Source organism: Pan troglodytes, chromosome 12 (assembly GCF_028858775.2).
Source record: "Pan troglodytes isolate AG18354 chromosome 12, NHGRI_mPanTro3-v2.0_pri, whole genome shotgun sequence".
Taxonomy (NCBI): domain Eukaryota; kingdom Metazoa; phylum Chordata; class Mammalia; order Primates; family Hominidae; genus Pan; species Pan troglodytes.
In genome coordinates, this window is record NC_072410.2 from 76,354,648 (window position 1) to 76,381,707 (window position 27,060).

The following is a 27,060-nucleotide window of genomic DNA, read 5'->3' on the forward strand; positions in this document are numbered from 1 at the left end:
ACCAGCTATCTTTCAGGACACAGGATCAGAGAACACGCCAGAGTCACAGATGCCTTTTGCAGAGGATCACAGTGGGTCCTGTCCAGGGATGGGCAAGGCTTCAGAGCCAAGAGTTGGGTTGTACAGAGTAATGCCCCGATGGCTTTCCCTCTGTTCTGCTAAAATGGTGAAACAAGGGAAATTCTTTCCTCTCCACACCCTGGTTCAGGCGGCTAGCCTGGAGAGGGGAGAACCACAGGTCATGGGAATGACCTTACACCATACACATACGCACACCTGATCCCTGCTTGGGGTTTCTGCTGATACACCTGTTCTCTGCCAGCTCATCAGCCCGCTGAAGTGATGATGCAATGTCCCAGGTGTGGGCGATGCCACTCTGAATGTTAGCTTTCCCAGCTAAAATCTTCATTTGAACAGGGGCTTTAGGGGAGAAAATGACTTAACTCAGTGCTTTCAAATTTGAGTATGCATCAGAATCATCTATAGGCCAGGCTGAAAGAAACATTTCTGAGACCAGCACTGCTACATAATTTGCGTGGCCCAGTGCAAAATAAAAATGTGAGACCTCTCATTGGAAAAATTAAACCAAGCCTGAGAACCTTCTAAGTGTGGCGCCCTCTAAGACTGCCTGTGCTGCATGCCCATGAAGCTGGCCCTGTATGGGCCCCCGCTGGGTTCCTGGTTCAGTAGAACTGAGAATCTGTTTTTCTAAAAAGTTCCCAGGTGATGCTGACCCTGCTACTCATAGGACCACATGCTGAGAGCTATGGCCTCAACTCAAAGATCCTACGAGTGACCTTAATTACCCTGTGCTGGCAGGTGGTGACTTATTTTGGAGATGAGTGAGGAGAGGTTTTCAGCGCCACTTCAATCACACCAGATAGGTGACCACCTTCTATAGATACACAGAGGCCAACCCTGTGGTTTCTAGCCAACCGAGAAGATATTTTCTCTTCAATTTCTTTGATCTCAGTGGTAACGCTGACTTCAAAATGTGAAGTAATCCCAAGACAACCCTATTTGGGTTAACTAGTCCCAGAGGAAATAGTCCTGCTTAAAATTTCCTGTTTTTAACAGTTCCAACACAGCCAAACTGGTTTCCACCCATGCCCAGTGCATTTGCTTCCAGGAGGTGGCGAAATTGGCTATAGCAGCATCGGGTCAGCTGGCCTCCGGGAGGGAGAGGGGCAATCTAGGGCCATGAAGGGTAACAGAATGTCTTGGGACTGAGGTCACAATGGCTGCAGGACCAGGAAGCCAGCAGGTTGGCCCCAGGGACCCTGTGACGGCAGGGCTGGGACAGGGTCTCTTCCCTCTGTGGAACTAGTTGCCCTCACAGCACCTGCTTGTTCTCCTGGGAGCTTCTGAAGGAACCTGGCCAGGTCACTCCCAGCTTGGAGCTGAGAGTGAAAACTGGGGAGCCAGGAGGTAGCCCCTCACCGTGGAGGCTCATGTCACAAATCTGCTGAAGACCCTTCTGCCCCTTCCCCTATGAACATCGTGTCTTCCCTGATGTACCATTAATATCCTACTCAGTGTTACATGGAAAAATGCACTCATTCCCTACACCATTATTAAGTTTCTACTGTGTTCATGTCTGCTTTATGCTAGGCACAAGGTAATCTGTCCAGAAGTGTCACTTACTGTGTGCTCAGTCCTGTCTTAAGGAGAATCAGGGATACTGAAAGGTGTAAGAGCAATTCCTTCCCTCGGAATCGACAGACTGGTGGGGAAGACAGATAAACTGCTGTAAGGTGATGCAACAATCCAGCATCAACTCTTGGTCAGAACAAAGTGAGGAGCCCAGAGTAGGTGCTCAATAAGCCACCAACTGGGTCTGTAAATCATCCTGGGCTCCAGATCTCAGTTACTTGCTTCCGAGGACCCTTCAGGGTCTGACCCCAAAGACGAGAGATGGCTCATTAAAACCAGAGGTGCTCTGCTGAGACAGTGCATGCCCGTCCTGGGGAGCATAACAAGATTCTTTAATGCTAAAAATAGCCCCGGTAAACAGGCTTTGATGACTCCCCACAGCCAGGATATGCGCGGGCTGAGGTTTTGGAGCACTTTTTCCGGAGCAACGCTCATTTCCTTCAGGCAGCACCGCCCACGTGGGGTGGGACTTCCTGGGCAGCAGGGGCTGTGCATTGGGAGAGAGCAGGCAGAGTGGCAGAGCAGAGCCTCCTGAGTGGTCTCAGAGACGAGGCTGCCCCACGGAGCTGCTGGTCAGAATGCTGGCTGCAATTTTATTCCACCAAGGTCACTTTGCCTCTTGTTTCCTGCTCCGAGAAGTTCCAGGACTGCTCTGACTGTTCTTAAAGCCATTCTGATGGGGTCTTCCTGGTTCAGATGTGCTTGGCAGTTACCACTTTGTGACCACCACAGGGGCCTTCCTTCTAAGGCTCTGCCTAAACTGATTCCTCCCCTCCACCTGACCCACAGCCTGGCCCCTCAATCCCCGCCCTCCCGGATGTGCAGACTGCAAGAGCAGTGCCAGTCAAGCCACAGGGAAATCATTCTGGGATCGCTTACTGGATCCTTAGCCGTACCTTTAAATGCCACCATTAGCAAGCCTGGGCTCCTCTGATGCCTTTGACAGAAGGCACTGTGTCCTTCCTGATCTTCCTGGGCTCCCTGAGAGTCCTGAAAGTCCACTAGGAGAGATTCATGCCTTTGTTCTTTGCATATATCTTACTATCCTATCTTGCCTCTCTGTATTACCCTTGATGTAGTACAGGACTGGGTTCAGCAAACACCTGTTGACTGACCAGACTTTTTAGTTTAAGTTAAAGGAATGATCTGAACAAAGTCAGTATCTCTAGAAGAGACTGTATATTAGCTGCTCTCACCCATTAACATCCTCACATGAATCAGCTTATTGAGTTCTTTCCAAACAGGACAGAAAAAGGCCTTGATTTGGAGTGGGTGGGACAAAGGGGTGGAGGTAGGAGTGAAAGCCTGGGAAAAGAAGTCTGAAAGTGGGGTGTGAGAGGGTACCAGAACATATATCTGCCTCCACAATTCTTTCTTTGTCCCACTTTTCCTGCATGGAAAGGTCATATCAAGCCTTAAAAACTTTAAAATCACTTGTCTCACATTTTAATATCCTTCCCTTAGTAGTCTAGAGATCAGGAAAATATAATCTCTTGTTATAACTGATGTCTTCGCTAAGCAAATGATGATGAATCCATAATGCAACTGACACTTCTCTTTAGAAACCTTGCTTCATGCTGATCTCCAGGTCCACGGAAATGAATTTGATTTCGCCATGTATGAGTTTGGGCAAGCCCAAAATTCAGTTTTACAATGAAAAGCAAATTTTGTATATTCACTGCGGTTTAATGCCCTCAGAATGCAGAGTTGACCCTGATTCGCTCATGGTTTGTGGGGCTCATCTTGAAAGAGGATTTAAGACAATCAAGTGGCATTTCCACCAATGTTCCTGTAAGAGTGTGTTCTGTCCTCAGCCCAGCGTGGAAGCTAATATCATAAAGCTATTGTTTCAGTTTGCTTCCTGTGATACGAATCTCAATCAGCAGCCCAGACCCACAGCCTGAATTTCTCAACGTTGAGGTTTCCTCTCCAACATTCCCACACAGAACAGCCTACTGTGAAAATCAAAGGGAAACGTGTTACTAAGTAAAGAGAAACTTTTCTAAAGAAAAACCTGGTATTTTTTAGCCTTTTGAACTTTGAGGTATGCAACCAGCTATTTCCTATTATAAAGTGAGCCAAAATTGGTACTCACCTTTGTTAGAAATGCTTAAATAATGAATGTGTGGGTTGTTTTGCCTTGGAAAAGTCTGACGACTCTGCATTTTGATAGAAATTGCTAGAAAGTAGGTTAGAGGATAGTAAGAATTTACATTGGGTTTTCTTTTACGTCATTTCTCCAGAAGCCTATATTTAATATAAATCAATATATTTGTTCATAATAATTTTTATTTCTAAGCTATAACTTATTGAGAGCTTAATATGTGGCAGGCTAGAGGATAAGGCCTTTTATATCTATTATCTCAATCCCCAAATAACATTGCAGGGTAAGCACCATTATTCCCTTTGTGCGGATGAGGAAACTAAAGCTCAAAGAGAAATTTTTACGACATTGCAGAGAAAGAAGGCAGCCAAACTAAGATTCCAATGCAGGTCTATCTGCCCACAAATCCTGTACTCCTCTTCATAACGCTACATGTGTTGGAAAAGCAAAATACGATTTAGAAAGAAAAAGATCTTGTCTTACAATTTCTGAAAATAATTTAACAATCAGTCTAGAGAATGTGTGGCAGGAGCCTGGGAGAGAAGTCAGAGAAAAGCGGGTGCTGAGAAACCATCTCCTCCTCCCTGGGCTGTGCTCGTTCGGTGAGAACTTCTCCTTCAAGGACACCAGGACCACATGGCCAAAAGTAGAAACTTTTTATCCTTTTCCTTCACTTCTTTCCTTGGGACAGAGAGGACCAGAGCTGACAGGCTAAGGGCTCTAGCTGGTCTAGGGCCGAGCCCAGCCAGAGGGCAGGCAAGTTTGTGCCCACAACTTTCAATAGGCTCCGGAGATGGGATAGATATGGGATGTCCCACTGTGGCCACTCTGGTCCTATCTCTGTGGGTGTGTTTAGCACACAGGGGTTCCCATCAGCACACGAGGGCTCACACCAGAACACACACAGGTAGATGTGCTCAGAGAGCCCAGCCTAACTCGTGGCCTTTTCCAGGCCAACCTTTGAACCACTGAGACGGACAGCCAGGCTCAGGAGGGCAAGCATGCAAAACGAAGCCCTGCACTAGGGGGAAGGACAGGACAACTCTCTGAATGTGTGAGGACCTCCTCCCCATCACGCTGGCCCCCAGCTGCCTCTGTTGACCTTTGTTCCCCTACCTTCTCCCTTCCCCCACACCCCATACCCCAGCCCTTGTCAGCATCTTTGCCTGACCAGGTTTACAAAATGCTCTTGCTGTCCCATGTCTGTTTTCCCATGGACCAAAATTCAAAAGGACTTGAATTCCAGGTGCAGGTTCACCATGTGCTAAATGTGTGACTTTGAGCAATCTTAACCTGTCTGTGCTTCACTTATCTGTGAAATAAGGAGAAACACAACGAGTCCAAATTTAGTCAGAGGCGTTGTACAATTAATATACAGGTTGACTGTCCCTAATCTGAAAACCTGAAATCTGAAATGCTCCAAAATCCAACACAACATTCAAAGGAAATGCTCATTGGACCATTTCAAATTTCAGATTTTTGGGTTAGGGATGCTCAACTGATAAATACAATGCAAGTATTCCAAAATCTGAAAAAAATTAAAAAATCAAAAGCACTTCTGCTCCCAAGCATTTCGGATAAGGGATACTCAACCTGTATTACCCCTTCTGGGGCTTTGTGTGGGTGGAGGAATTGGAGTGGTGATGAAAGAAGCAATGATTAATCCAAAGGAATTAATGTCTAAGAGCAAAATCTCAAGTACCACAGCAGGAAAGCAGGGGAGAGGGTTCTCACTGTGGGGAAGGGGCCTCCATCCAGTCATTAAATCCTCCACTGTCTACTCTTTATATGTAAAGATGATTGCAACATTAGCCAACTTGGCCCTCAGTTATCTAGGAAGACAAGCCTTTTTAAAGGGAGGGGTACACAAATGCCCTGTGATGGAGTCTCCCAGCCTTTCTTATATCCAGCAATCCAAGCCTTGCCAGGGCTCAGCCCACTGTTCTCTCTTTGCAGCATCTAGGATCATGTATCTGCCACTGTCTTGCATTGTTCTTTGAAAGTATTTATAGAGCATATCTTCCCCCTTGGCTCTCCTGCTCTTGTCTGCACATTTCGCCACTTTAGGCCTAGCCCTCCAACCCCAGGCCCACTGAGCTGTCGTCCTATTTTCTGAAAGTCTGTCCCCCATATCCTTCCTGTACTACAGGGACCAGAATAGTACATTCTGGTCTGGCCTCCCAGCCTCACACTGGATTCCCTCTTTCCCAGAATAGCCACTTCATAACAGGATGGCGGAATCCACCGTCTCCAAGGCACCAGGCTTACTCCGGAAAACTGAAAAACAACCACAAAAGAACCTTCCCTCCCTGAGTGCCTCCCTCATGCTCACCCGTCAGACACTGTCCCCACCTGTGGCACCAGACCAGGCGGGGAGGAGCACAACACGTTGCCCAGCGTCCTTACAGAACTGACACCCCTGATGAGAATGTCACCTAGGATCTGAAACCAGAAGACTACTCAAGACACCTGTTTCTGGTCAGGACGCATAGGAAATGGTTTCTTGAAGAATGTAACTGAGAAAAAGCAAATGTTTTGTGAACTTTGGAGTTGCAGAGGTACTAGGGAGGGGAGAACCAGTTATTTTCCTGGGGAGGGGTGATGTCAAGGACTCCCCAGTGTGAGTGAGCTCAGCCAGGCCAGGTGCTTTATGGACATCATTTCAGTCCATTCTCACCGACACCCTGGGCAAGAAGTATGTTTAACCCCATTTTATACACGAGGAAACCAATGTTCAGAGAGACTAAATGATTTACTTGGCCTAACTGGCTTCTCAGAGGGAAAAGATCATCTGGGCACACCTTCTTGCTGTTCTGGAGAAGGCACTGGAAGTTAAGGATTAGAATGCTTCCTACGGACTCAATCTAGTGTGGAGGATGGGTCTTATGGCCAGATGGCAACAAATTGAGAAGTCAGCAAAAGCCGTCCTTGGTTCTCCCAGCCCGTGTTCTCCACAGCCTCTGGGTGCCCATGTTCTTCCCTGGTCCTGTCCCTGCCCTCCTCTCACAGCTGGATTCACGGTGAAGGTCACTGCTGGAAGGGAGATGTTTAACATGAAGGAATAAATCACTCATGATGGTGTTTCTGTGGGTGAAAGTTCTGTAGTGGGGTGACTTTCCAGCTCTGGCAGCAGAAGGGTCCCCTGCATATAGGAACATGCTGGTAAGGCTGGCATCTGCCCAGCCTAGGGGAGCCTGCTGGCCTTACCTGAGGAGAGGAGCTTGTGTGTTCGCAGGAAGCTGATTGCCAGTCGCATGATGGAGGCCTTGTCCAGATGGGAGCTCACACTGTGGGGCAGAGGCAGCTCATGGGCCAGCTCATAGAACACCTCCGTCTCCTTGCTCCGCCGGCACCGCGCAGCATCCCGGGACTTCTCCTTCCTCCTCTCCGAGCTACTCCTAAGTGGAGAAGAAGGGGTTAGTCCCGGAAAGGTTACTGTCAGCCTATCATACCTCTGGCCAGGACATCCCCATGGCCCCAACCCACAGTGCAGCCACACTCCCCTACTAGACTGATCTGGGCTCACACCAGTTGTCTGAGCCACACACAACCTGCTTCGTATTGTTAGCTCTGCTTTTGTGTGTGTTGGTGTCTTCGCAACCAAAGTCCTCCTCTTGCATTCCCTGTGGAGGCCAGAACAGGGCTTTACATGGGTGGAGTCTGGGCAAAGACTGGCTGATTAAATTAACTACCAATGCCTGGGACCTAGCCCTGGAATATCTGGGGATAGGGGTGAATGTCCAGGGATGGAAAGAGAAGGGTAAGGAAGCTATGATCAGTGGCTCAGATGGCTTTGTCAAGGGCTCTGGAGAACAAGATTAAAAAACTGCTTTAAGGTTCTTTTTCTGCATAAGACACAATCAGAAAAAATCAAGAGTAGTACTGAACCCTAGATCCCGCTTCATACCAGAAAGTGATTTCCACAGTAAAAACTGAAAATGCCATTACAGCCCCAGAACAGTTAGCCAAACACCCAACAGTCTAGAGTACCAACGTGCATTCTGTCAAGGATTAAAAAGGAGTGGGCACAAACATTTTCTCTCTAAGCCCTCCCAGCATAGGTTGCCAGGCTGTCTCAGCCTCATTCTCCTCTTTGCTGCAGGATGGAAGGAAAGATGACACGCACTGAAGCCTGCCTCTTTTAGAAGTCCTAAAGAAATCCTGGACTTTCTTATAAAGTCCATGGCAAGTTCTAATACAGGCATATTTAAAAGCCAGAATGTTTAGATTGGAGTTCTAACTTCTCTGCTTGTTAGCTCTGTAAATAAATCATTTAAACTGCTTAGCCTCAGTCTCCTCATCTGTAAAATGGTAACAATAGTGCTTACCCTACAGAGTTAACTGTGAGGACTAAATGTGATAATTTATGTAAAATCTTTAGCACTAAGCCTGTTCCAACTGTAAGCAATCAATGTTAGCTGACACTAATTAAAAAGATGGCCATGAAAAGACAATCATGAGAGTTAAAAAGTTACAAAACAGTACAGGACAATTCTATTTTCACAGAAATGTATTATACATAATACTTCCTATAAATTATATAGGAGAAAGGCTAGATGTATAATAACTATTATTATAGGTATCACAGACATAGTGCTTACAAGGACTGTTTTAAGCAGTACTACCTTGGCTTATTTAAACTCACACAACTGCCCTTGGAAGTAGGCATTATTATTATTATTATTATTATTATACCTAATTTACATATGAGGAAACTGCCCCATAGAGGCCAAGTAATTTACCTGTGGCCTCCAGCAGGTAAATGGGGAAGTCAGGCTTTGCACTGGGAAGGTGGGCCCCAGAATCATGGCACTTAACCACCAATGACTGTCCTGTCTCCTTCTACTCAAAAATGTTAGCAGTTGCAGGGTAGTGAGGTTACAGGAAGTTTTTCTGGTTTTTGTTTTGCTTTGTAATGCTTATCTGTATTTTCTTGTGTTTCTATAAATAACCTATATTGCGTATTTAATAAAGAAACAAGTATGTTTTTTATTTTTTTAAAAAGCATCTAAGCCAGGCATGGTAGTATTTGGACCTCTAGTCCCAGATGGGAGAATCACCTGGGCCCAGGAGTTCAAGACCAGCCCGGGCAATATAGTGAGACCCCGTCTCTATAAAAATAAAAATAAGATAAAATAAAAAAGCATCCAGCGCAGTTCATAGGTTTCAAGGCCTCAATCCAATCAGCTCTAGCTGGCTTGTTCTGTCCTGCCATCTGAGATTCCAAAGGCTGCTTTTCCTTTTGTTTGGCTTTGCAGCCTGTTATTTGGACAGAAAATCTGTATTTTGGGATTCATGGAATGTGAGCATGCCTCTCAAATCCCTCAAGATTTGGGGCAGAAGCACTGTTTTGATTTTACAACATACTTCATTTAAAAAGACAGACTATCCAGCTCTGTGGATGGATTAAGCATCATATACTCGGATTAAAGGATGAATTGTCCAACAGCTGTTGATGGTCAAGAAGAACCTTCAGAAAAATTGTGAAATGAGTGAAACTATTTTTCTTGTCATGTCTCCCTTCTCTGCTTCCTTTATCTAATCTCTGTTTCCCTCTCTCCCTGACTTCCAACCTTCAGGACACCTACCCCTGCACACCCCTTTCCCCACCTTCTCAGGACTTGCCCTGATTAGACCTTTAGTGGCAGTTTTTATATTAGTCCCTCCCACTTGCATTTTAATCCTGACCTGATTGTGGAGAAAAAGTTAAAGAATTGCAAGTATTCTGGCACAGGAAAGGAAGATGGGAAGAGGGCAGGATGCTGAAACCGCACACATCATGCCTTTGGATCAGGAGGGTCAGGTGAAAGATGCTGGATTTCATTCTCTAGCACTAACCCTTGTGCTCTCCAACAAAAGCATCATCAACACATAACCTCGTCATCAGGGGACAAGGGAAGCCATCCTGAAGAAAAAGCAATCCCAGCACAGGCTATGGCATTAACGCCAATATCTGCATGCACAAAGCTTCCCTCTGCCATTGGCCCCTTCCTCGAAGAAGAGGCAGAGAGGAAAAGCCAGGTAGGGAAATGGCAATCTGGAGTCAATGCTCTGACAATGGCATCTGATATATGAGTCTTGCTGTGCTTTTTGTGCCTTGTGCTGTATCAAGAACCTTTCATATATTAGTTCATTATACTCTTCCTAACAACAAAATAAAGTAGGTATTGTTTACGCAATGTAGAGATGTGGAAACTGATGCTCAGACATAATATGTCATTTGCCCAATGTCACAAAGCCAACGCCTACATAAGCCGTTTAAGGGTTTATAGTCAGTGAGCAGACACTTAGAAGTCCGGAAACACACAGGGGATCCCTATCTAATTCCATCCTTGCAACCAAGTGAGGTAGGCAAGACAGTTACTGTCACTGTTCCCCTTTCACAGATCTGGAAACAGACACTTGAGCAGGTAAGTTACTTGCCTAGAGCAATCCAGCTAATCAGTGGCAGAGCTAGGGCTAGACCCCTGCTCTTCCTAGGCGAATACTCTTTTCACTGCTTAACTGTAGGAGATAGTGGCTTTGGCAAGAAATAAAGAAACAGCAACACCTTAACTTCCAGAAAAAGGAAGATTGAGAATCTTAGGCAGCCTCTTGGTTCAAAAGTCAGGGAGGTGGGATTTCAGCTGAACCTAAAAGGACAAATAATAATGCCTTTACAGAAAGCACTTCTTCTTAACATGTGTTATCTCATTTGATTCTCACAACCCTGAGAGATAGAAACTATCATCTCCATTTAATAGATGAGGATGTGGAGATTTAGAGAGATTAAATAATTTGCTAAAAACACTGTCTCAAACCTAGTTCTTCTGGGTCCAAGATCAACAGTTTTTCCATTGGCAGCAAGGAAACTATCATTTACTGTACAACTTTGATGTTCCCTGTGCTGTGTTGATACTTTCCCACAACCTGGATGCTCACACATACTTTGGGAAGAAGGGCTAATACTTTTTTAAATACAGTGACAAAAATTTCATGAGGGGAGCCTCATGTCTTTAAGTGAGCACCCATTCACCTTAGGAGAACACCTGGAATGTTAAGAGTAGGACTAAGAACCAGCATCAGAGTTCAGATGGGGTCGGCAGGGGAAGAAGGGACTAAGTGCTGTGGGCCTTAGCAGACACAGGTGCCCGTCACAGTAGTGCTGGGAGTGTGGGGGAATGTTATCAGATGTGGCTCTGCAGTGTTCCATAAAAGCAGCAGGTCCAACCCTGCCACAGTATCTATCTATGCCGCAGGTGGAGAAAAAGCTGTTTCTATTTGTTTTGGGTTTGTTTTTTTTCCCCCTGGACATTTTAATATGCACAAATTTATAGTTACTCTCCCCGAGGTGGAAACTCACATTCTGAAACGTTTGATCCCAGCTAAAGTTAACAACCACTTAAGCACCAGGCAGCCAGTCAAAAGATAAAACAAAACTGAAATGTCCAAAAATTGTCAGCAGAGATATGCTACAGTTCATCCAGGAGAAACCTCTGTGCCCAGAGCTTCGTTATCTTAAAAACATCTTAACTTTTAGGTCATTGCTCCAAGCATGGCTTAGGGATCGCTACTTAAGTCATGAATCTAAGGATGATCTGCTCTTGGTCAAGATGATCTTGGTTCCTGACCTCCATATGAACACAGCCTGGAGTGAGGCCCCAAGATGTCTGTCACCAGTAACACAGAGGGGTTGGCTGCCTAATTAGCTAGACTTTTAGAGTGATTAGGACTCACATGCCTAATGCCTGTGGCCATTCAGGTATCAAAACAATATGCCTATTACCCTATAAGGTTAAATGGCTTAGAAACAGAATGGATTTCAGCAGGTAAAGAGATGACTGAGGCTAATTAAGCCAGCTGGGATCAGTCTATTGGTTGGTGGTGAAATTCTAAGCTGGAGCCAATTTGCAAGAAGCTGAGAATGGAGGAAATAAAGGTCAAATGCAATTGGGAGAGGTCTAGTGACACTTCTATGAGGCTTGTGGCTGCTGTACAGGGGCTGCCTGATAGGAGAAACACACCCAGCTCCAGGTTCCAGAGATGAGGAAGAGTCACTGGTCCCCATACTTAATTGGGGCATAACCAAAGTCGGTGGTTCTCAGTTTTGCTGCTCACTGGAGTCACCAGAGGAACCTTAAAAAACAGATGCCTGGGCTCTATCCCCAGAGATTCAGATTTAATAGGTCTCAGGTGCAGGCTGGGCAATGGGAGTTTTAAAAGCTCCCCATGTGTAGCCAGGGCTGAGGACCACGGTTCCAAAGCAGCCAGTTTTTAAAGGAAGGATGGATGGGTGGGTGTGTGTGTGGTGGGGGGAGGCAGATGGGGTTGGACTTAAATGTTTTTGGAGATGCAAACAGCTATGTCACCTTTCTCAAAGAGTAGGATGAAAAGGAAACATATTTATTGAGCACTGGGGCCAGATGCATTTAATAAATGGTCTCATTTGATCCTCACTTAAATGATGCAGTGTTATTGGCCCCAGTTTTGCAGAGCAGTGGGTCTCAATTTTAGCTTGCATCAGAATCACCTGGAGGACTTATTAAAACATAGATTTCTGGGCCTGTGATCATGTGTCTATGGAAGACTGACGCCCAGGTCCACTTCCAAAACCTAACCACACTCTTTCCCTCTACCATGCACTGTGTCCATATTCACTGTGTCCAGCAAATTTGAAGTCACCATCATAAGCCAAACAGTCATTTATCTAGGAGTTGGTGTGATCACCACTGTACCAGATGCTATGGCTAATAGGAAGAGGGAGATGAAAATAATGAGACATGTGAAATAGATGCCACACAGAAGGTGGCTACCCTTCAAAGAAGCCACCTTGGGAGAAGCCTATAACTTTATGCTGGTAGGTGGCCATTGCTCTGTCTTTTGGGAAGTCTTTTAGAATTAACTTCAGAGCCACATAAGAAAATCAGTCACAACTCTTCAAAGGACACACCTCATTTCAAACCCCAAACAATATTATCCAGTTTACCCACCCCGTTAGTCACCAGACTTAGCTGTGGATGGATTGTGGTTGTTTGATAGGATAAAATGTGCCCTCAAAAGATAAGACTTTGCCACAATTGAAGGTATTGAAAAGAATGGTCTTGGCTGTGAGGGCCATTCCAAAGGAGTGACAAAAATGTTTGAGATGAAGGCAGTGTTCCAGTGGTCAGTGTTCTAGGTACATTCTGATGTCCAAAGGCTGCAGGGATCAGTAGGGGAATCTATCACAAAGGGAGGAAAGGTATCAATGTTAGATAGTGAAAACAGAAAATAGGCCAGGCACAGTGACTCATGCCTATAATCACAGCACTTTGGGAGACTGAGGCAGGAGGATTGCTTGAGCCCAGGAGTTTGAGACCAGCTGGGCAACACAGCAAGACCCCATCTCTAAAAAAATTAGAAATTAGCTGGGCATGGTGGCACACACCGGTGGTCCCAGCTACTCAAGAGGCTGAGGCAGGAGGATCCCTTGACCTGGGAGCTTGAGGCTGCAGTGAGCCATGCACCACTGCACTCTAGCTCAGGTGACAGAGTGAGAACCCATCTCAAAGCAAAACAACAAAAAGTTACAAATTCAGAATGGAAAACATTAAATTAGCAAATTCAGGAGGAGCTGGCCAGATCAGACAGACTTTGACAAGAGAAAAAAGGCATTAATATGCTTTAATACACACACCTCTCCTGAGGGGCATGGTCTCTATCCTGAAAGAGACCACAGCCCATCTGGGAGATAAGACTAATAATCCACACTAGTATATCAAAAGTCTACAAGAGGGGACAAAGAAGAGAGAAGACATGAGACTGGAGTGGTTAAAACAGGGACAAATGCTTTCACTTGCCACTTCCCTGAAAGAGGAATCCTGGAAAGCATCTCATACCTCAGCCTCCCAACCTCCCCTCCGCTGGGGCTGAGCCTCCAGCTCTCTGACCTACTCTGACGGTCTGTGTCCCTGGAGCAGAGGGCCTGGACTGCATTCAGAGCTGACAGTAATGTCTGGGGCTCACCCAGCGTGGCCCTCTAATGGTCAATTCTGCTTGGGTTGACTGGAGATACTTATCTTCTGGCCTTCTCAGCCCCAGGCAGCCTTGTAGAAAAGAGCAGCAGATTCAATTACTAAGCAGCCCATCTGGGGCTCCAGATAACCCAGCTCCTTACGTAACCGGAGGACACGTGGACTCCCCAGCCCAGCTGGGAAAAGCTGTGCGTACACAGGAATAATCATAATGAACTGTCCCTGTGCTTAGCTTCATCAAGCCCAAGCCTTAGTGGGTGCCAAGGTCTGAATGTTTATGTGCCCTCAAAATACTTATGTTGAAATCCCCACTCCCAATGTGATGGTATCTGAAGGTGGAACCGTTGGGAGGTGATTAACTCATGACAGTGAAGTCCTCATGAATGGGATTAGTGCACTTGCAAAGGAGGCCCAGGGGAACCCTCTCACCCCTTCCACCATGTGGAGACACAGCTATGAACCAGAAAGTGGGCCCTTACCAGACACCGAATCTGCTGGCACCTGGATACTGGACTTCCCAGCATCCAGAACCATGAGAAATGAAACTCTGTTGTTTATAAGCCACTCAGTTTATGGTATCTTGTTGTAGCTGCCCAAATGGGCTAAGACAGTGGGGCATTCTTTATTCTACATATTAGTGAATAATACCACTTTACATTTGGATCACACACTACAGTCTAAAACACTCGTGAGTGAATCTGGAAATCTGTAACTAAATTTGTAAATTTCACACAGTAGGCTAGGAAAAGCAGCTACCATCATTCCCATTTTAGAGATAAGGAAAAACTGAGGTTTAGAAAGGTAATGGGAGTATGTGGAACTGGAACAAAAGCCCCGAGTTCTGGCTTTTTCAAGGTCCTGTGAACAGAGCGCCTGCTGACAAGCAGCACTGGCCATGTGGCACGATTAGAAACAGACCTTCATTATCTGTCCATCATATAACCTAGCTTTTCCCAACACATAATTTCCTTTTTAAAAATGCCATGGTGAAGATAAGGGTAGTGCATATTTAGTATAAGCAACTTCAAAAATACAAAAAGGTATGAAGAAAACGAGCTGAGATCTCATTGGATTTATAAATTAATACTTTGCTCTTTTTACTTAACAGGATATCCCATTAAGAATTCTTTCAAAATATTCATAATAGCCAGCAATATCACATCATGTGGCTGAACCACAATGCATTTTACTATTCCCTTATTGCTTTTCGTTATGGTTTCTAATTTTTAGCTGTTATAAATAATACCATGACAACTACCTTGGCATCAGGTATTGCTTACTTCTTACAATAAAAGATATGTATCCAGCTTGCTGCCAGCTCCCCATAGCCACCTCACAGTGACCCCACCCCCACCCCATGAAAGCTGAGTTGGCAGATTTGGCTACACTGGCATCCTCAGGACCACAGCCAGCATTACTGAGCACAAAGCATGGGTCACGGTGCTTCAGAGGGCAGTATCAGAGGGAAGGAAGACAGAACGTGCAACAGTCTCAGCCTTGGAACCAGGCTCAGCCTCCTTTCCCCATGGCCAGCTCTCTCTAGGCTGCTTCTCTTCCTCATGCATACGCAGGTCAAAGCGTCTGAAGAGAAGACAAGCTGTGCTAAAACTGGTGGCTTCCTTTGACTCTAATCCAGTTCTGAGAAGAGGGCCACCCTTGCTGATGAGCAGGACCTCTTCCCCCATTGTAAAAATAAAGTGTTCTTTCCATCTTTCCCACCCCTCATCTTATCCACTGCAGGGATGTATAGAGAAGACTCGGTGCTGTCTTCACTCATGAAAAAGCAGGGAGAAAGCCAGCGGGTGCAGGAGGCATTTGCGTGGCTCTCCATTGCTCTCTGTGGCCTCTGATGTCTGCCACTGCCCAACCCCTGACACCATGCAGCCTTCAGCTAAGGGACTAATTAACCTCCGCAAGCTGAGATACTGACTATATAACTAGGAAACAACCACATGTGATTCTTTCCAGTTAGTAAAGAACTCTCAGCATATTGCTTCTGTTTAATCCTGAATCAATCTTGCAGAGCAGGTGTATCACTCCCATTTTACACATGAGGAGACAGACCCCAAGGATGTTAGTGGCATGCCCAGCCATCACCCAGTGATGGAGCCAGCACTCAAACCTGGATCATTTGACCCTAAATCCCATATTCTTGATTGTAATTGGGTGACCTTCCCTACAAGGCCAATAAGCAAGTCCCTCAGGTTCAAAAGATTTAGCTGAGCTGGGCATCTTGAGGGTGAAGCCTTCTAGGATACTAAATCTGATGAGCTTTTTGAAACATACACTTGGTCTGGGAAGCAGCAAAGTGAGACACGCTGGCCACCCATTTGCCTGAGGCCAGCCCCTCAGCTGGCACACCAGCCCCCTTGGGATAGTTCTCAGCTTGGAGAAGTATGTCTTTAAAAGAAAAAGAAAAAAAAAAAAAAGGTTTGTGCTTTGCTTGCGGAGTCTACAGCTGCCACAGGTTGTTTCCTTCTCACCAGACTGTTTTCTTTGGTGCCACCTCTCTGGGCTTGAAGGTATTTCCCCACACCCAGGCTGTTACCAGATCTGATTTAGATTTTTTTCCTTAGGGCTTCTACCCATCAGCAGCCTTCTTCCTTTGGATCTCACAAGCTTCCAACAACACAATCTGTGGTTTGGCTCAAACCCTTCTGCCTGTGCTGCCATCCTGTTCCTACAACACTGCCTTCAGCTAAGAAAATTGACAAAGAAATTGCACGGCGGTAGAATCAAGAAGAAAAGGCCTGAGATGTAAAACGGATTCCTCGGCATGAAGCAAACTCCGTGGGGCAAGTGGGGAGCAGTTTCCCGCCCCACTTCAGTCTCTAGGGGGGACTTAGCTACTGCTGCTGCCCCTCCCACTCCCCCCTGCCTGGAATATACTCTCTCCATCTCCCAGGCCTGTCTGAATTAGGCTCATATTTCAAGATCTCCCATGCATCCGTTTCCCTAGGAAAGCCTCACCTGCACTGACTTCTCCTCCAAGTCCCATTTCAGAGGTTACACACGCACGATTTGGCCCTGTGTTGCTCTCCTTGATTTCACTTCTGTGGCTTCTGTCTCCCTAACTAGACCACATACTCTTCAGGGAAAGAACCCCATACCTGTTCTTTTGGTGTCCTCTAAAGCATCAGTAGTACAAAGTGGTACAAACTGGAGACATCGGATAAAAACCATGTCAATGACTTCAGTTCTGTGGATTCCTCAAAGCTGCTCACTGTTCTAGATCTTTCCTAAGAATTCTAACCCGGCTCTTAATTAGAATAGACGGTTTCCATCTGGGAAGAGTCACCCTGCGGACACTCAAGGTGTGTGTGTCTGTTGGTGTTTTGTCACCTCTGTGAATCAAATCTGGGGTCTGAACTAGTGCTGCTGACAGCTGCCTGTGGAGTCACCCAGAGCAGCACTTCCCAACCTTTGCTGTGGCCAGGAATCACCCAGGGATCTTGTTACAGTGCAGGCTCAGTAGGATCTGGGCTGAAGCCTGGGATTCTGCCTTCCTAACAACCCTCAGAGGATGCTGATTCTACTAGTCTGTGACCTCACACTTTGAGTAGAAAGAGACCCAGGAACACGTGCGATCTTGAGACTGAAGATGCCATCTGGCAGGGTTAGTGCTGCCTGCTGCCATCCTAATCTGAGGCACGTAAAGTCCAACAAGTCCATTCTTCTCTCTGGCCAGGAAGAATCCTGTTCTCTTTGTATCTTTCTTTATGGGATTTTACTAAGCCCTACATTAATGTCCCTCTCCTCCTTCATGTCTTCCCTACCTGTATCATTTTATTCCTTCCTATTTCTTCAAAACCCACCCCTTAGGACCAGCCCAAGCCCTACTTCTTCCAGCAGTGTCCCTGGCCCCTTAGCAACATTCTCCAGGGTACTTCCTGCCCACATTACTCATAGGCCCTTATTAAAGGCCTCCCTGTCTTGGTGGCTTTTCTATGCAAACGCTCTACTCCTATAACTGTGCTGTAAGTACCAGGGGGAAGGGCACAGACACAACATCTTCCACTTTCGTGTATCCTTCACTGGAACCTGGGCTAGGGCAGACAAACTGGGTAAATATTTGCTGACTGTGAAAGACAATCAAAAATGCCCTTTGCTCTTTTCCTTTCCCTCTCAAGGAGGAAAGAAAAAGTGATCCCAGCTGCCTTGGCCTCCATCCCCAGCCCAGCCTTGCTCCTCTCCCAGGCGCTGCAGCTGGAGCGGCTTAGATTTTATTTCGCTCTCTGCAGCTCCTCTTCCCTTCAGTGAAGAGTTAAAGCATCGGGAAGGCTCCTTCCCACTTGGAAATCTCCATTTCCTCCTGCAGCGTGAACAAGAGAACTCTATGGACAGAGGCCGAGTGAGCCAACTGCGCAGGGAGTGAACTCACTCTGAATGGGGCTGTTCTAACACCCGCCAAGTCAAGTCATTAAGATGCCATCCCCGAGGTGCAGCCCCCAGCGTCACCTCTGGATATCCATATCCTCAAGCCCGCCGGCAGAAAGGATGAATGGTGAGCACAGAGCTGGTGAAAGCAAGCTCTTTCATGAGCAGGGCATGAGAGGACCTCTCCGGCTCCTCTTAAGGTGGGGGTGGGGCGCTTCGGAGTAGAAGTCGTTCCTCCTCTCTCCCACTGCCTCCTCTACCACACCGAACTAAAATTAACCCTCAGATTTACAGGGAGTTACCCAAAAGATTGCTCCACAAAAGGCAACCAAGAAGGGGGCTGGGTAATAACATTAGAAAAAATATCTGCAATGCCAAAAATAATCACTGTGTCATGAGAAAACAGAGCTGGACTGCCTCAGAGGCCAGCACTGGGTATATACAGGAAGGAGGGGGCAGAAATTCCCCTGGCAGTGTCGTCAAACATTCTGGATGGAAAAAGGCGGGTGGGGGGCGGGGGTGCGCATAACCGGGACAGACAGTTGTCAGAACTCTTTTCAAGTACAGAATATGATTTTAAGGGTCAGTTCTCTCTTCTTTATTTCAGACACTTTAATTTCAAAGAAAACATTTGTTTAGACTTTTAATCAGGACTGATGCTTGATCACATGCTAATAGTGAAATATCCTAGGATCTGCCTTACTAATCCCAACATGTTGCCAGAACTTCTGGTTCCTGGAATTTAAAGTATTTCAAAACAGCAAGAGAAGGGGGAGAAAGCACGGGATCCCTCACTCTCCTACCCCCATCCCCATAACCCCTTCTCCCCTCCCTATTAAAAAAAGTAAAAAAAGGAAAGCAAAGAAAAAGGAAAAGTGAAAGAGGAGAGAGCTGGTAGAGAATCTGTCCTGGGCTTCCTTTATAAAGAATCCTGATCTGAGGCCTGTTCACATGGTCACATGTCTAGCATTGTGGGATCTGATTCATGCCACAGCGCGAACACTTGCTTTCCCCCAATTCTGCCCTCTCTTGCTCTGATGAGAAGTGAGATGTCTGTGCACATTTCCATTCCTTTGTAAAGAAGTCATCAAAAGCCACAGGAAATGCTAAAAGTCTTTTCCAAATTTATTATCATGCTCTCAAATAACATTGAGCAATTTGGGAAATAAAACGGTATTTTTCCCCCAGCAATGGCTTATTCCCTCTGCTCATTCAATATATATTAATGATTCTCTCTTCCTGTGATGGGGCTGTGAGCAGTAGAATGAAATGTGGAACAACTATCCCTGACCTCAGGGAGCTTGCAGAGAGGTGAAGAGCCAAGTCCTGAAGAATGGGCTGAATAGTCAGGGCTGTAGGAGTTTGGGAGGAGAAAGCCTGCAAGGCTGGAGAAGACAGGGAGAACTCTGCTGGAGGTTGGCTTTGAAAGAAGAGCAGGATACAGGGAGGCAATCAGGATGGCAGAGGGATGACAAAGACACACTGGGAATGAGCAGAGGTGCCAGTGGTCGGGAGACAGGCTAGAGAACAGGGAGCAAGGCATTGAGAATCTGGGTGGGGAGAACGCATTCATTAAACAGACCTTGTTGAGTATCCATAAGGTGCCAAGCACACAAAAGGGCTTTAAACAAAAGGACAGGTAGCTAAAGTCAGATGCCCGGATAATTGCCTAGCCTGTTGTCTGATTAGTGGCTGAGGTGCCAGGTGGTGGGCAGTGCCAGAACCCAACCTCCATGCTCCTCCTGCTGGCCATGCTTTGGCCCTGCTGGACAGCAAGTGTGAGAACCCCTCTTTTCTTGGCACCAAAGCCAAGGAAAATGAAACCCTCTGTTGGAAGCTCTAAATATGGCAGCAACCCTTGGGCTGCCACAGGCTGGAGCCTCAGCTCAGTCCACAGAGACCTCCGCAAGGCATTCTTGCTGAACAGTAACTCATAAATGTTACCCATGGGATGAAAAACAAACTTCACCCAGGGCACACGCCTCCTCTGGCTCTGGTGGTGTTTTATTTATTTCCACAGACCTTAGTCCCCATCTTCTGTTTCCCTTGCCCCTCACTTTCTTTACCACTGACCAAGAATAAAATTTGAGTCAGACCTTGGGGCAAGGAACAGCTCGCCAGCCCACCACTCTTTCCCCAAAACCATTTTCAGCTTGTCGCTCCCCCATTTTAAAATGAAAATTGCTCCCGACCATCCTCATGATGAAGTCCAAGCTGGACGTGCTCCTTGAGGTCTCCCAGCCCTTTCCAAACTTAGCTCCTACGATCCTGTAGCTCCACGCTTACTCCAGCCAGACCACACTATGCCCTGCCACCCCCAAACTCCGCACCCCTTTCTGCTGCCCAGCCATGTCCCCAGTTGATTTGTTCCACCTGAAGTGCTTCTTCCTTTCTGACCTTCTAAACCCTATAGTTTGAGAGCCAACATAGGCCTGCCACCTCCACAGAGGCTTTTCTGAGCATCTTACCGAGCCTACACTGGTGTCTCCTCCTCACTCCTGCCTGGAACACTTAGACAATCTGTGCTACTTGACTGCAAGGCACTGTCACCTTGTTAGTCCTAGTTTTAAGGTTCTCTGAGGGCACAGGCAAAATGTCAAACCTCTCATGTATCGAAGTACCTTATTCCAACAATAATAGTGTCATACAGCCCTTTCAGTGATGGTATGGTGAGCTGGCATGAAGATTAGATCAGTCACGGTCCCCCAGCTGTGGGGGTATTGCAGAGTTCCAATGCTTTAGTGCTTCCAGTAGAAAGTGGATTAATGAAGGCGAGTGATGGTGGCTATATTCATCACTAGGTTGCTTAACACCCCATGACTCCTCACTGTCCCCAGGAAACAAATCCCTATATCCTAAGGATGTTTTCACACAGAAGTAGCTGGCTGTGCCCGCTGTCCACATCATGGGTGTGTTTCGTGAGCCAGCTGCTAGTCAGCTCTCACTGACACAGGTGAACAAGTCCGGACAAGGGCAGACCCCTCCCCTCCTGACCCGTCCCATCCTTAAGAGGCCAGGGAGGTTTCTGCCTCAGATCCCACCTCCTCGACACTACAGAACAATCTGTTGCCCAACACCCGTGGCCCAGAGCCCTCACCTCACATGTGTAGGTGCCCTGCTTGGACTCAGATTTCTGGCAGAGGATGCCAGGGCTTGGCCAGGGTTCCACCCTTCTGGTGATATAACATAGAGGTGAGAAAATGGGCCAAGCCCCAGGGGGAAAAAGCCACTAACACAAAAATCCTAAGAAACAAAACAAAAATGAAAACCTAATGACAACCCTAAAGATCAGCAAGTGGGGCTAAAGAACAGCCCACACTTTGGAAAAAACACTGTCCATTAGCCCAAACTTCAAAAAGTCCACTCTACTCCACTCCTCCGCCTTTGACTTCCCTGCAAGACACACATCAGACCAGGAGGGGGTTAACAGAACCCAGCTGCCCCTCTTATCTGGCTAGCCTGCTAATGGCGAATCTCTGCTACTGAGGTCCCGTCAGTGATTTCTGCAAATCACTTTTATTAGAGATAATGTCATCTTTACTTCATTATCCAGCCCAGCAGCCAAAGAGAAAACAAGTTGAGATATATATATATATATATATATATACACACACACACACTTTTTTTTTTTTTTTTTTTTTTCTGTGAAACACCAGTTCTGTCCATTAACACTGACAGGTGACAGGGAACTGAAACTCCTGGACCATTCTTATAAGATTTTGGTCAAAACTTGGCACTTAACCCTCTTTTTCCTGGGACAAGCAGAGCACACCCCACAGCCTCTTCCCCAGAGCCTCTAAAGCAATGGTTGGTTTCTGTGTGATGCTCATTGCCCTGGCAGCTCAAGACAGGGCCGCTGGTGACACCATGGCAGGCCGGCCTGCACACTCAGTTCTGTCCAGCAGATAAAACAGTTGTATAACACGCAGGCAGGTGAGTGCAGGAGCATTGCTAATTCTACTTTATGCAAAGCAATAATTAACATGTGAGTCAGCAGCAGAGAAAGACTTTAAGCCTGGGGAAAAAAAACAGCCTGAAAGTCCTGAAGCCTCAGAGGCAGCGCCGTGTCTGATTAAACGATTTAGAAGATTAGAGTGAGTGTAGGGAGACCTAAGTGGAGGTGGGGTGTGACTGCAGTGGCTCTCCCTGAGTAGTCTCTCAGCTGTGTCCAGGATACTCTGAATTTCGGTGCCGGTTGGTAGAAAGAAAAGGTTCATTTTTCCAGAATCAACTAAGAAGTGGTCTTTTCTGTCTCTCCACTTAGTTATTTCCCTTAATTATTTTTAAACCTCGGAGCTTTGGCTTCATTGGAGTGACGTCTGATGGCCACAGAGATTCTGACAAATGCATCTGTTCTTTTCCCATGGTGGTCTGCCAAACCCCACAACTCTATGCCACCTAGAAGAAAGATCTAAAGCAATCAGAGTTCTAAAAGGCCACCCTTACATAGCTAAAACAGTTTTGTTTTGTTTTAATGAAAAAGTACTTCTTGGCATTTTAGCATTTTTGTAAAAAGTATGGCTCCTTGGAATTTAAATCACATCTGGTCTTTGTTTGATGAGCCAGGGCTTTCATTTATTTGACAGTTACTGAGTGTCTACTACATGCCAGGCACTGGGGATAGAGAAGGGAAGACAGATCCCTACCCTCCAGGAACTGACAGCCCAGTCAGGGAGACACACTGAGCAGACCAGGCCAAGCGCATGTGCCATGCAGATGCAGCAGGACTGCCCGGGCTTGAGGGCTTGGACACTTACTCTATGACCTGGGGCAAGTTACTTAAGTTTCTCTAAACCTCAGCGTCTATGAGTGCCTGCCTTACAGAGCCCCTGTGAGGAATAAATAATATATACATGTATGCAGAGAACCATGCCTAAGAAATACTACACACTCAATAGTGTTGAGGCCATTGCTACGGAAGTCAGGAGCAAGTGCTCTGAGAGCAAGAAAGATGACATAACCCAAAATGGGGAGGAAAAAAAAAAGATTCCTCAAGGGTTTCCCCAGTTGTGAATTTAAGGACAAAGGAGAGTTAGCCAGGACAAGGAGGTGGTAAAGGAGTCCCAAAAAGATGGGGCAAAATCAGGCCCAGTGAGGCTATGGTTGTAGGAGCACAGGTCTTGCCAACAGGGGCTGAACTCCAGAACAATGTTTGGGACCATCCCTCCTAAGGTGTCCCAAGGTGCCCTCAGCCGGAAGCAGAATCCTGGTTTAGCTGAACCATGGGGCAACCCTATTGTGGCATTTCTTCTATTTTTGCATTCCTTGTGCTTTGACAATGAGATGATTGTGTGGATATTACAAGAGGTGATTATCTCCATGGGCACTGAGCCTGTTTTAGCGCAAAGACCTTGCTTTGCCAGAGCCAAGACTTCTGAGGTCACAGCTAAGTTGCCAATTCTAGAGAACTTCTGACAAACCTCAAGGCCACTGGGAACCCTGCTCTTTGCAGGATGGCTTATTTTAAAAGATAAGCTACACTAAGTAGGTGCTGGGCAGAAGGTAGCCTGGACTTGAGAGAGCCTCAATTCAGGGACAGTGCACTACACATCTATGTGTGCCTAGCTCTACGTGTAGGGATTTGAGGGAAGAGAAAAAGACAGCCTGTGCTATGAAGCGATAACAGCTCAGAAACGGAGCTGGATTCTGGATTCTGTAAAGCCTTTTATCCCAGATCTCTGTGGGAATGGGGGTGCCTGGTGAAGCTCATGCCATCACGGGGGTCAGGGGCAGAGGGCACAGAGCTTGTTTGATTCTGTCATGATTTAAAGCAGTAAGATGGAAACTTGGAGGGAAAGTTTCAAGAAAAGAGAAACAAAGTATTACTGATGATTCTGCCTGTTACAACAAACATGTGGCATCACAAACGGTCTGGAACCTCAATCAGAATGTGTTCAGCAGTTACACATTCTTAGTTGGATTTAAGTCATTCTGTGAATGATTCATCTCAATGCCTATAAGTGAACTTCTTGGCTGTGAGGCAATAGTTGGGGAATTTAAAATGTGTAATATTCCACAGAGGCAGGCAGAAGCTATGCAGACAGCCAGAGGTGTTTTTGTCTTTAAGAAGGATGTGTGTGTGTGTGTTTTGTTTGTCTGTTTGCTTGTTTTGAGATGGAGTCTTGCTCTGTCACCCAGAGTGCAGTGGTGTGATCTCGGCTCACTGCAACTTCCGCCTCCCGGGTTCAAGCGATTCTCCTGCCTCAGCCTCCGGAGTAGCTGGGATTACAGGCGCCCACCACCGCACCTGGCTAAATTGTGTATTTTTAGTAGAGACGGGGTTTCACTATCTTGGCCAGGCTAGTCTCGGACTCCTGACCTCATGATCCACCCGCCTCGGCCTCCTAAAGTGCTGGGATTACAGGCGCGAGCCACCACGCCTGGCCGTGTGTGTGTTTTAATAGAAAGCCTATAGAGATGAGCACAGGCCAATGAATAGGCAAGGTCTCCAAGGGGAAAAGAGCTTATCTTACAGGGACAACTCCTCGGTCTCATTGCCTTTTTGCTGCCAGCTTCCCTTGACCATCTTCCTGTTTTTCCATAGGCCTCCCCTTACCATAAATAGGATAGCCTACACGTTCCCCTCCTGTCTTGCAAGGACTGTCGGCATAGGTGCTGAGTCCTAGGAAAGAAAGAGCATTCTAGAAATGGTGCCTCCTACCCTGTGGTTGCCTCGCACCCAGATGACAATCCCTGAACCAGAGTCAGTAACCAATCCTAGCGCTTCACTTTCAGACACTGGCCTACTCAACAAGGAAGGGTTTCTGGAAATGCCCCTATTAAGGAAAAGAAATGTAATATGCAATTTGACTTTAAAAACCCAGGAAGCTCTAACACTCTATCAAGTTCTTAAGACTTTTTCTTTGCTGCATAATCCTTGGCCAAGTTCAAAGGTGAGCACTTTCCCAGAGGCTCATTAGGAATAATGTTTACTTCATACATTTTGAGGATGCAAAGTTTGATTCCATTTTGCTTATTTGGAAAAAAATAATTTTTTTATGAACAAAAAGGAGGAGGGAACAGGGAATGAGACAAGGGTAAAATGTGAAAGAGAAGAAAAAGGTGCTTAGAAGACTGGCCTGGAAGGCAGACTTGTGTTCTGAACATTTTCACCTCTGATTTGCTCTGAAGAGTTACAGTGGGAAGATATTGTACATTTCACCTTTCTGAACCTTGAAGACCCCATCTGTCCTCCCCACTGTTCTAAGTGATTGCTGAAGGTATGTTCTGATGGTAGATATGATACATACTCATGTTTTCACAGAGGATGCTACATAAATAAAGTGTAGTGACATTTATAACTAGGACTTCTGGGTTCTGTACGGGAAGGAAATTCAACAGAGAGCTCTGTGAAGGCTTGTGGTCTGCTGCTCTCAAGCCAGGAGGTCATAAACGGGCCCATCAAACCAGGCCATCACTGACTGTTTGGGTGATGGGCAGCCATTCTCAGTGACTGGTTGAGGCCAGGGAGTTCAAGCTTGCACTTCATCCGTCATTTTCATCTCATTTCCTCCCTTAGAATAAAGCACCAGATCTAAATGGGCCTGCCACCTCCCATGTTTGGTTAATGAAGAGTGGTATGGAGGAACTGGTCATGGGGACAGAAGTACTTAATGCCTCCACCTGTCTTACCTGCCATCGTGGCCTCTACTCATTCTTCAAGACCCACTCAAGCTCCTAGCTCTCCCTCCTTCCAGGAGGTGCCCCCAATTTCCTGGCCGGGGTGACCTCACTTACTGTCTACACTACTCTTTTGGCACTTAGCAGTCTCTGCCAAGTTTTGTTAAGTCTCTTTTTTACCTGTGTAAGCCAGGGTTACTAACAGCCCGATCTGCATATGGACCCTGGGGACCATGGGATAGTTAGACTGGAAGAAAAATTTGAGGCTGTTGCCAAGTTTTCTCAAAACCTAAGTTCAGACAATGCTGGGGAGGGAGTACGTGTAGCACCCCCGTAGGTAGGTTAACATTTGGGAGCAGAGAATTCACCTTTGATAGAGGGCTGGCTCAGGAGGCATGAGGCAATACTAAGCTCTTCCCAAAGACTTGGCAGGAGGACTCTGGCAGGGCCTCCTCTGTGCACTGCCCTCTGGAGGTGGGGCTGAGACCACCACCAGGGTGCCCACAGCTGTTCAAAGCTGAACAGGGCAGAACACTTTTTCCACAAGTCACTCAACAGATGAATTTTTGTGTGTGCCTACTCTGTGCCAGGGGCTATATTCTAACGGAATTGTCATCCAAGGATATATGGGAAGCTGGTTTGAGTCTCTTTATAGCTTCCATCCACACTACCGGTTTTAGACATGGAGTTTTATAAACTTTGTCCCACCTTATATTCCAAATAGGTAACTTTTGTTTTGCTGCAGTTCAACTTTAATTTAAATATTAATGGCAGTGTTCCAAGCTTCAGAATTCATGGAATTTGTAAACAAGTCTGAGCTCCTGTCTAAAGTCTCTGTGGTTCTAAACATTAGATAGGTCACTATCAAATCTCCTGACTACTCTGGTCCATTCTAAAATCTCTATTCCTATCTTCTCACTGCCCATACCACCTAGCTTTTAATTTCTAATATTCTCTAATTCTCTAATACTCTCCTGTATATTAATGTCCTCTCCTCACTTAGATTATAGCTCCTTGAGGCCAGGGACCACATATTCTACTTTTTCTCTTTTTCATTATGCCAACACAATATTGGGCACACAGCCGGCATTTAATACATATTCAACCATGAAATCATAGCACTTTAGAATAAAGAAAATGTTAGCATTTATCCAGTCTCTTCATTGTACAGATGAGGAAACTGAGACCTGGAGGTTGTAAGTCACTAGCTCAAGGTCAGCACGGCCCCTCCTGGTCCTGAAGCTGAGACCAATGTTTATGGGCAGTAAACCATTATCTACTGACATAGGTACAACAGTGACCTACATTTTGCAG

The 27,060-nt window shown here is 46.3% G+C and overlaps 1 protein-coding gene across 2 annotated transcripts in view; it reads right to left on the reverse strand.

Annotated features, from left to right (window-relative positions):
* The window catches only part of EPAS1 (endothelial PAS domain protein 1), an 89,339-nt gene that overhangs the window by 32,592 nt on the left and 29,687 nt on the right, over positions 1 to 27,060 (reverse strand). For both annotated transcript variants that reach the window (XM_001147219.7, XM_054677824.2), the window contains one exon: positions 6,965 to 7,155. In XM_001147219.7, coding sequence (XP_001147219.1) covers positions 6,965 to 7,155 — 191 coding nt within the window. The remainder of the gene's footprint in view (positions 1 to 6,964; positions 7,156 to 27,060) is intronic.